Consider the following 9,641-nt stretch of genomic DNA (forward strand, 5'->3'; position numbering starts at 1 on the left):
CTTACTAGTCAATCTATAAATATTTAATACCCACCTTATACATGGGTAAGGCAAGATTTATTTTAAATAAAATTCCTATGTGATTCCTAAGGCAACATGATAAAAGTTTTAGTATTTTCCAAAAATAAATAAATGCGGGTAAAGAATTTTTAGTTATTGATAAACTATCACACACAACTTTTATGTAAAGTTGAACGATCATTATACCATTTAATCAAGCAGTATCCTATAATATTTTTGTACAAAGAAGTAATTACTAGAACAAATTGGAGGAACCATTAGAGCAGATCTAAACCCTTAAACATGAATATTATTAACTTACAATTATTTACTAATTTTATTTTGTAACTTAAATACACCTTTTCAATATTATTTTAAGAAAATTAATTCTATATAAAAAATATATACGGTCCCACCCCTCACTCCCCTCCTCGCAAGAAAAAGGAAAAAGAGAGAGGCTAAAACAAGAAAACCAACAAACTTAAAATTTAAAAACGCAAATCCGCCCCATGTTTTCTTGTTAATCCAAACACTATATAAATCTTCTCGACTCTCTCATGCTCTCACTCACAGAACAAAAAAACAAAAACAGAGTAATCAGCAAACCTTCATCATCACCTTCAATGGATTTCAAGGTCGGTGCAATCGACACGTGTAAACCTTTAAACAACGTAGTAGCCAACTTACCAGCCCAAAACGCCGTTACAATCCAAACTTAACACCGTTCCGTTCAATTCCCCAGACTCAACTCTAGGCCGTCACCTCGCACGCCGTTTAGTCCAAATCGGCGTCACCGACGTTTTCTCCGTTCCCGGCGACTTCAACTTAACACTTTTAGACCACCTCGTATCTGAACCTGAACTTAACCTCGTAGGTTGTTGTAATGAACTTAATGCTGGTTATGCCGCTGACGGTTATGCTAGAGCACGTGGTGTGGGTGCGTGTGTTGTTACGTTTACTGTTGGGGGATTAAGTGTTTTGAATGCTATAGCGGGTGCTTATAGTGAGAATTTACCGTTGATATGTATTGTTGGGGGACCTAATTCGAATGATTATGGAACCAACAGGATTTTACATCATACTATTGGGTTGCAGGATTTTAGTCAGGAGCTTCGTTGCTTTCAAACTGTCACTTGTTACCAGGTCTGTATTACTGTTCTTATTTGTCCCGTTTTATGTTTTTGCGACACTACAATTGAGGGGTATTTGGTACGATGAAAGTCATTTTTCCTGAAAATGACTGGTATTCTCAAAACTATTTTCCTGGAAGAATTTTTTTTCTAGTGTTCGGTTGGAGAAACATTTGGTATTAATGATGATAATAATATTAGCAAAATTGGATAGTATTTTGATGAAATATTTTGAGTATTTTCAGCCCGAAAGTAAGGGAAGTCATTTTTTTTTCTTTGGTGGACGAAAAACTTATTTTTGTAGAAAACATCATCTTTCAATCGTAGCATAGAGATTGTATTTTGTATTTGTACGAAATTTTGTGTAAAATGTTTGTTGGGTTTTGGGTTTTTGCAGGCTGTGGTGAATAATTTAGAGGATGCACATGAACTGATTGACACTGCTGTATCTACAGCTTTGAAAGAGAGTAAGCCGGTGTATATAAGCATAGGCTGTAATCTGCCGGGGATTCCACACCCTACTTTCAGTCGTGAACCAGTTCCATTTGCCCTCTCTCCCAGGTAATATATATATAGTCTTGAGCTTTCGGTTATACTCAAAAGACTGATTATGTACTCTGTTTTTTCATGTTGAAGTCGTATATAGATGAAATCTGTTCTTTCTGTTGAATTGTATTGAAATATTTAGTGTGTTGTCAATGCTCTTAGTCGTTCATGGATCCAAGATTTAAAGGTGGTGGATGCGTCTCTTATCATATATATTTATTTTTATTTTATATAAAAAAAATTAGATTGATATGTAAGGTCCAGCTCTTCATTTCCAAGAAAATGTCTGAAACAACCTAGTACAAAACTACTGAGCCTGGAAATGATAAGCAGATACATAATATCGAGTGTGATTAGACAACCCAAAATCAGACATTGATAGAGCAGAGCAGCTTTTGATTGAGTGATAGATTGATCGATCACAGAATGAACAACGAAATGAAATAGTTGATGCATGTTTATCCACTCTCCTTATATGCAGGATCTGCCTCTGTGTATCTCTCTGGGTTGCTTACTTTGGTGTCTCTTCCTGTTTGTAGACTGAGTAATATGATGGGTTTGGAAGCAGCAGTGGAGGCAGCGGCTGAGTTCTTGAACAAAGCAGTAAAGCCAGTACTTGTTGGAGGGCCAAAAATGCGGGTTGCAAAGGCATCTGATGCTTTTGTTGAGTTGTCTGATGCCTGTGGTTATGCTGTCGCAGTGATGCCATCTGCTAAAGGGTTGTTTCCCGAACACCATTCACATTTCATTGGGACTTACTGGGGTGCAGTGAGCACAGCCTTCTGTGCTGAAATCGTGGAATCTGCTGATGCATACTTGTTTGCTGGACCTATTTTTAATGACTATAGCTCTGTTGGTTATTCTCTGCTTCTCAAGAAAGAGAAAGCGATCATTGTCCAGCCTGATCGTGTGACTATTGGGAATGGACCAGCGTTTGGTTGTGTTCTGATGAGGGATTTCCTTGCTGCATTAGCAAAGAGATTAAAGCATAATCCGACTGCTTTTGAGAATTACCATAGGATTTATGTTCCTGAGGGACATCCTCTTAAATGTGAGCCTAAGGAGGCATTAAGGGTTAATGTTCTATTTCAACACATTCAGAATATGTTGTCTGGCGACAGTGCTGTGATTGCTGAGACGGGGGACTCGTGGTTCAATTGCCAGAAGCTGAAATTGCCACAAGGATGTGGGTGAGCATCAAATCAATAGAAATCTGTAAAATGACTGCCATTTGGTATTGAGTTCCATGATCATAATAATAACTTCTGTTGTTCTTCGCTGTCTTTCAGGTATGAGTTCCAAATGCAGTATGGATCCATCGGTTGGTCTGTCGGTGCAACTCTTGGTTACGCACAAGCTGCACCTGAAAAGCGGGTGATTGCTTGCATCGGTGACGGTAGCTTTCAGGCAAATAGACTCTGTTTGAATTGAATGAAGGAGAATGAGTTGTTGATGTTTCCCCGTGTGTCTAATCCAACAAAATGGCAAAATACATGCAGGTGACTGCTCAGGATATTTCAACGATGCTGAGGTGTGGACAAAGAACCATTATCTTCTTGATAAACAATGGTGGCTACACAATTGAAGTTGAGATCCATGATGGACCTTACAATGTGATCAAGAATTGGAATTACACCGGATTAGTCGATGCAATCCATAATGGAGATGGAAAATGTTGGACAACCAAGGTGAGTTAAACATCAAAATTTCAATCATCGCTTTTGATTTTACTCAGATGTTGAACTAAAAGTATTCATATAACGGAAACTATTGCATGTCGCTATTCTACATAGGTTCGTTGTGAAGAGGAGCTAGTGGAAGCAATTGAAACAGCAAATGGAGCCAAGAAAGACTGCCTATGCCTCATTGAAGTGATTGTCCATAAAGATGACACTAGCAAAGAACTGCTTGAATGGGGTTCAAGGGTCTCAGCAGCTAATAGTCGTCCACCAAACCCACAGTAAAATCTCTAGTTGTTCAAAATATGTACTTACCTGGTTTGCTACAAAAATGTTGCCACTAATGTTGCCATGTTTAATTTCTGAGTTCCTAGTTTCCTCAGGGGGTATTCCACTATGTATTGCTTGTAATGGTGCATTTGTAATTTTGTCCTTTTCTTTTGTTAGCTTGTTTATATAATGGCTTTTTCCTATGGAACTCTTTTGACTTAGTTTTTCGGAAGTGATGGATCACAAAAACTTATTTTTGATAATTGAGAAATCTATAAAGGCCATTGGGTACAAAACTAAGTAAATAATGGGTCCGTTTCTCTAGTTTTCTCCACTTAGACATCCAGAGGAAACGGCGGGAGTTTGATTAACTTAGCGTTCTCTTATAAAAAAGAAGAAACAAAAAAGAGAAATTAGCATTTGCCGGTGGTTGTTTCCACCAGTCAAGGAAAATATGTTGCTTTTTTCAATCCAATCACGTGGAGTGGTGGAAGTCACTCTCAGCTGACCAATTTCACATGGATGATAAACTGTAATGACTTTATATTTGGTACCATAATTCTTGGTTCCATCATGATACTTGTGAATGAATTCTCCAGTTTCAGTCAATTTGACACGAATTTTTTATTTGAGATCTTGGATCCTATTTCGGTTAATGACATAATGGGGAAGTTTTTCATTTTTAAGTCACCAATGCTGATTTATAAAAAATAATAAAGAAAACAACAAAATCAATCGTATATTAGACCATCTCTAATCCAAAGTGAATATTGCTGTTAAAGGACATTTTCAAGTCACCAGGAACATAGACCGACTGAAATTGTTCATATAATCCTCCTAACAGCATAAACTTTTTCCTCAAATTGTATATACATATGCTATCTCAATACAACACAGCTCAATCTTAGTGTCTAAACTCAATGATCTGCATCTTTACCTTCTAACAAAACTAGACGACCATTTTGCAGCAGAAATGCAGGAAAGGAAGCTTGACAAGAACTAATATGTGCCTTAAGACGAGGAATGTTTGGATGTGCACTTCGACATCGATGGCACCTTAGCTCCATGGAAAGGAAATTCTCATCCTTTAAAGTGGCCCTCCCATTTTGGCTAACTTCATCTATTACATCAACTGAATCCCGGAAGAAGGGCGAGTTGAATGAATTCCAGTGCTTCTTATTCTTCAGATGTTTTGAATCAAAGTCTTGGCTTATCACATGAAGATGCAGTTGACGCATTGAAGGAACCTACACACAAAAGTTCAGCAAATTAAATAATAGGAGATGTAGAAGAAAAAAGAGACGAGCATTTTGACTCGATCTGAGGAAGAGATCCAAGAAGAGAAACAGATGATTGGGGTTGAACTGAACTTTAATTTACAATTATTGGGTTCAACTGAACCCTAATATTTTCGACGGAACCCATACTTTCAAATATACAACGAGCTCAATGGTAAGAATCTAAAGGTTGAACCCATCAAATTTAAGTTCTGAATCCGCCTAGGAGGGGCTTGATGACATGGCTTGGGTAAATAAGAAGGTGGAAGAATCCCCACTGAAAAATCCAAAACCTAATACACACTCTCGACGTATGTACCACACCAACCAATATAAACAGAAACTAGTGCTGTTTATACAATTCTACCATTTCAGACATGTCGACTTGGCCCCTGTTATATAATCACCACTGATTAGATGCATCAAAACCACCTCATTCCATTTAAACTACCAGATTCTTAGTGGACTGGTGACTGGTGAACTTCTAATCCACAGAAATAAAACTTAACAAACTCCTGTAAACATATTTTTAATAGAGAACTTGAAGGTAAAATCAGTGGCTAGAAAAGCACAAAAAACATAGGTCGTATTTTCTTTTGCTGACCTAAGCTTCCACAGCATTATAGTATTTCAAACAAGATAAGTTGTAAATCATTAGTTTTTACTTGCATTGCAAATTTTTTTCCTAGATAGAGCGTAAACAGAAAATGGTACGCCTATCTGCGTTTCTTATCTCTTATGATTCCTGCAAGCACAAGAACTGGAGATGGTTCAACGTACCGAATGATATCCAAGGCGGAATATTAATGAATTGTTTTCCGATAGAAACATTTCAGCCCACTTCAAGCCAACACCGTGCATTGTCTTTAATAATGTGAGGTGCTCTTTCTGAACATCTGCAAGACGATCAAGACCTTCAACGCGTGCCAACACTAAGAGGTGTTTCTGAGCCTGCAAGAGAATACATATATTTGTCAAATTCACAAGGGAGAAATGCCAAACGGGGGGAGGGGGAGGGGCATTGAGATAGGAAGATTACCTTTGGATAAAGATCATTCAGTACAACAACATCATCTGACTTCTCTATTATTATATTCTTATGCCTCTCAGGATGCATTGCAGTGTCGTAAAGAGCTTGAGCCCATGAGCCCCATGCCTTTCTTGTCTGTTCACCAGTATTTCCATCTCCAGAACTTCCAACATTGGGTCCAAGTTCTTTCACAAAGCTTTTGTACTTCTTGTTCATGTCAACTTCAGGGGCAGCTTCCCGCTTGGCTTTCTGATCACCATTTGTAGAACCTTGCTCTGGTTGAGGTTCTCTTTTCAGTTCTTTTTCAAAATTATCCTTAGACGGTTCTCCTTGAGTCCTAACTATAGAAGCAAAACCATCAAAAAGTGCTGAGTAAGCTTCCCGGAGTATTTGACAGCCCTTGACATAGTCATTGTTGAGATGGTTTGGTCTCTGGGGATTCATATTTGGTCCAAGGACATGTATGACATGAGTAACCCCTTCCCTACTAAACAAGGGAGAAGATGAAGGAAGAGGGACAACAATAGCTTTTCCAGGACTAAGGGATCCAGCTGTAGCTTTGGTTGCAGTTTCAAGGGCAGGACCAGCTGCACTAAATATAGCAGCATTTACACCTCCACCTCCTGGTTTTAGTCGCCTGAGAAAAGTTGGCTTTTAGATGACAAGCAAATCAAGCAACAACACATAATATCTTGGCAAGATAATATTACGCTTCAGTAAAAACAGAGACAATATGTGTCGACGGAGTATTATATTACGAGTGGGTGAGCGTACAACTAAATTGGTATCGAGGACCTGCTGGACATCACTAGAAAATGGAAATATCTGCAAGATTATTTTAGCACCCTGCTATTTAATGGCTCTACATGCACGCATCATCATCAAAACCACTCATGTGTACCACATTGATTCATGAATCACGAAAGTAGATTTCTGCTAGAAATATCTCTCCCTCCACATTGCAGCTCTGGCAAAAGAAGGCTAGTTTAGGCACAAGACTACACATTGTTCCATTTGTTTAACATGCCATTAATCTACCTTTTTTTTTCTTGAAAGAATAGTTCTTGAAAGTACTGAAAATTTTGCAATAGTTTCAATTACATCTGACTTACAGGTAAACTTTGGAGCCGCCATAAAAAGGCGGGCGTTCAAATGAAATTAATGTATTACCACTTGCTTTCCCTCACCAACTTTATTTTTCATTAAACAAAGCTTCTACCACAGAACATGCAAACAGAAAGAAAAAGAGAAGTTTCTGGTAAGGCTCTCGCAGAGTCAAATCAATTTTCTCGTTTTTACTAGTACAGTATAATGGAGCAGAGATTTACCAATTAGTGGCATTAGCAATTGCGGTGCAGTGCAAACCTCCTTCCGAGTATAGTTTAGTTATATTCCCCGCAAATGTAAGAAACTTTTTGGAGTCGATGTTCTTCTCTGCAGCTTTAGCCTTGACAAGGGACAGTATTTTTGAATTCTGAGACAAATCCACCAAGACAAGCCTAGCATTTCCAAGCTTATTTACATATTCTTCCACCTTTTCAACTATTATATCTGATGCTTTATCAAGATTGAAATGGAAATCTGCTGTAGAAATAGATGGAAATGCAAGTGTGGGGATATTTTCTAAAGATATGTTACTGCCAGCAGATGCCATTTTAGGTTCTTCATGGCTCTCTACTACTTGGTTGGAGTCCCTTTCCTTGGTTGCATGAGATTGAATGTTCTCTGGAGAGACATTCGACACAGTATCAGAACATCCAGGAGGATCCTTTTTTTTGAGGAACTTCATTATACCAAGTTGGACTTTGGCATCTGAGTTCTTCTGCCCGAAAAAGCCTGGTGGAAGTTTATCCGATGGACCAAGTGCAGTGTACGTATTGATTGCAGCTTGAACATCTTTTTCATCTTGGCAAACCGTAATTCGAGCATATCCTTCATTCAGCTTAGGCAACTCTTTCTTTTGCAGCATCCTATTCACAACTGCAGCAGCCTTCCCACCCTGCAAATTTCCTTCATGCCCCGTCCTCTTAACCGACCGAGAAATACAAAGCTTAGCTGGAAGATCAAGTACCACGGCGTGCTTCTCAACTTGTGGACCAACAAGCTTCACAAAATCGGCCCGCTGTTCTCTATCCAAGTTGCATCTATCTATAAATACACTTTTGCCTTCTTTTAGTGCACTAGCTGCCCCTGTCAAGCATTGGTTCTTTGTCCCAGCCTTACCATTCCCAATGGTATCCTACAATAGCAAATAGAACTTGTTAATCTTCTAAAGTGAGACCTTCTCTTTCTAATGGTAACATGTTTTGACATAGTATTCCATCTAATAATCTGTGAGGTGCTGATAAGTTCAGCAGAGAATATAGATAAACATGCTTCAAATCCTAATAATAAGCAAAAAACCGAAACTTGTCGTATACATAAATGAAATGCGACACTAAGCTACTCCGTGCAGACTGAAAAACTATAAAAGAACACTTCATTTTCTCTTTCTAGTACAAGAGATGAGGGACTTTGGAAGAGGAGTGTAAAGGAAACTGGCAGTACCCTCGCTTACTCTAAGGCAGGTGAAATTGAATCAAATGCCAATTCCCATAAAATTAGCACCTACATATTTATTGAATATATGAACCATGTGCACTACCCCAGTACCTATATAAAAAGCAACCTTTTTAATTTCCCTTGAAACTTTCTACTCCAGTCTTCTTACAGAACAAACTGTAGTTTCCCAAAAATCAAAACAAGCATGAATGTTGTATAACAAGCAGCAAATATATCCTCTTCGGCCCAAAAAAATGGCGGAGTTCAGTGTAGTAGAGATCAACTCATTAAATTTCCCTGGTGAAATTCAGGCATAATTTCTGATTATTGAAACAAAATTTACACGTTTGGGAGTTCAGCTTACAAACTTTTATATCCAGATACATTTAAAATATTTGAAAACATCATAGTCAAGGTCTATCAAAAACAGCCTCTCTACCCCTTGGTAAGGGTTAGGTCTGCATGCACACTAACCTACCCGACCCCACCTGTGGGATTATATCGGGTTGTTATTGTTGAAAAATTGTTCGACACCCCAACAGTAAAATTGTTACTACTATCTTTTTGGGACAGTAAAACATCATAGTCAAAGTACCCCATTCAACCATTCCATCATGTAGACCCATATTTGCAACATACATACAAAGAAACAAAACGAGTAGAACTAACCTGGCAAATACGAACCCAAGGGCGGGTAGAGACTCGCATTACAAGGTCACAAAATGTAGACTTACCACTTCCTGGAGCACCCATCAATATTACCAATATGGGTTTCGCTTCATCCTTCCCTAATTTCAATCAATTAATCAAAAAAATGATTTTTCTATTTTATAAAAGAATGAACAAATTGAGCAAAAGATTAACGTTAAAACAAGAATTACCTTTTGAATTAGTTTCAGGATCAATCTTCATTGCTTCCATGGTTATTAGGAGGCGCAAAAAGTAAGTTGTTTCTCGCACTAAATGAGGGATTGGGATCGTTTTACATGCTTTTGGGAGAGGTTCGGAGCTTTTCAGGTTCGAATCTGGAAAATTTTATTTTGTGTCTCAACTGACTAAGCAATTTTTTTTTTGTGGACCCAGAAATTATGAGATTGAGGTCACAAAATAAAACTTCTTCCTCGCATCTTACTCTAGACACTTATTAAGGAACTTCTACACAGGAATT

At 38.2% G+C, this 9,641-nt stretch overlaps 2 protein-coding genes across 3 annotated transcripts; one reads left to right on the forward strand and one right to left on the reverse strand.

Moving 5' to 3' along the window:
* The first annotated feature begins 515 nt into the window (after positions 1-515).
* Positions 516-3,828, forward strand: LOC107826075 (pyruvate decarboxylase 1-like). The gene is given in 7 exon segments (XM_016653018.2): positions 516-715; positions 717-1,143; positions 1,528-1,691; positions 2,216-2,866; positions 2,966-3,083; positions 3,176-3,364; positions 3,470-3,828. Coding segments are annotated over 7 exon segments (1,878 nt in total). The 5' UTR covers positions 516-557; the 3' UTR covers positions 3,641-3,828.
* Positions 3,829-4,370: 542 nt separating this feature from the next.
* Positions 4,371-9,641, reverse strand: LOC107826076 (transcription factor bHLH140). 2 transcript variants are annotated; one of them, XM_016653020.2, is made up of 6 exons: positions 9,355-9,641; positions 9,143-9,261; positions 7,261-8,171; positions 5,942-6,569; positions 5,683-5,853; positions 4,371-4,872 (listed from the first exon to the last, which is right to left on the reverse strand). In XM_016653020.2, the coding sequence occupies exons 1-6, from the start codon at positions 9,392-9,394 to the stop codon at positions 4,543-4,545; spliced, it is 2,199 nt and encodes a 732-aa protein (XP_016508506.1). In that variant the 5' UTR covers positions 9,395-9,641; the 3' UTR covers positions 4,371-4,542. The 2 variants fall into 2 exon arrangements, with proteins under 2 accessions (XP_016508506.1, XP_016508508.1); XM_016653022.2 differs by having other exon boundaries at positions 9,143-9,256; positions 9,355-9,631.

The sequence above is a fragment of the Nicotiana tabacum genome, chromosome 10, assembly GCF_000715075.1.
Source record: "Nicotiana tabacum cultivar K326 chromosome 10, ASM71507v2, whole genome shotgun sequence".
Taxonomy (NCBI): Eukaryota; Viridiplantae; Streptophyta; class Magnoliopsida; order Solanales; family Solanaceae; genus Nicotiana; species Nicotiana tabacum.

What these genes read in the sequence shown, in the direction of transcription:
- LOC107826076 (XM_016653020.2), bottom strand. Translation starts at nt 9,394, where the DNA reads ATGGAAGCAATGAAGATTGATCCTGAAACTAATTCAAAAG. An exon ending in TCCTGAAACTAATTCAAAAG is followed by an intron (nt 9,262 to 9,354) that starts GTAATTCTTGTT and finishes GATTGAAATTAG; the next exon opens with GGAAGGATGAAGCGAAACCC. An exon ending in CTTGGGTTCGTATTTGCCAG is followed by an intron (nt 8,172 to 9,142) that starts GTTAGTTCTACT and finishes TTGCTATTGTAG; the next exon opens with GATACCATTGGGAATGGTAA.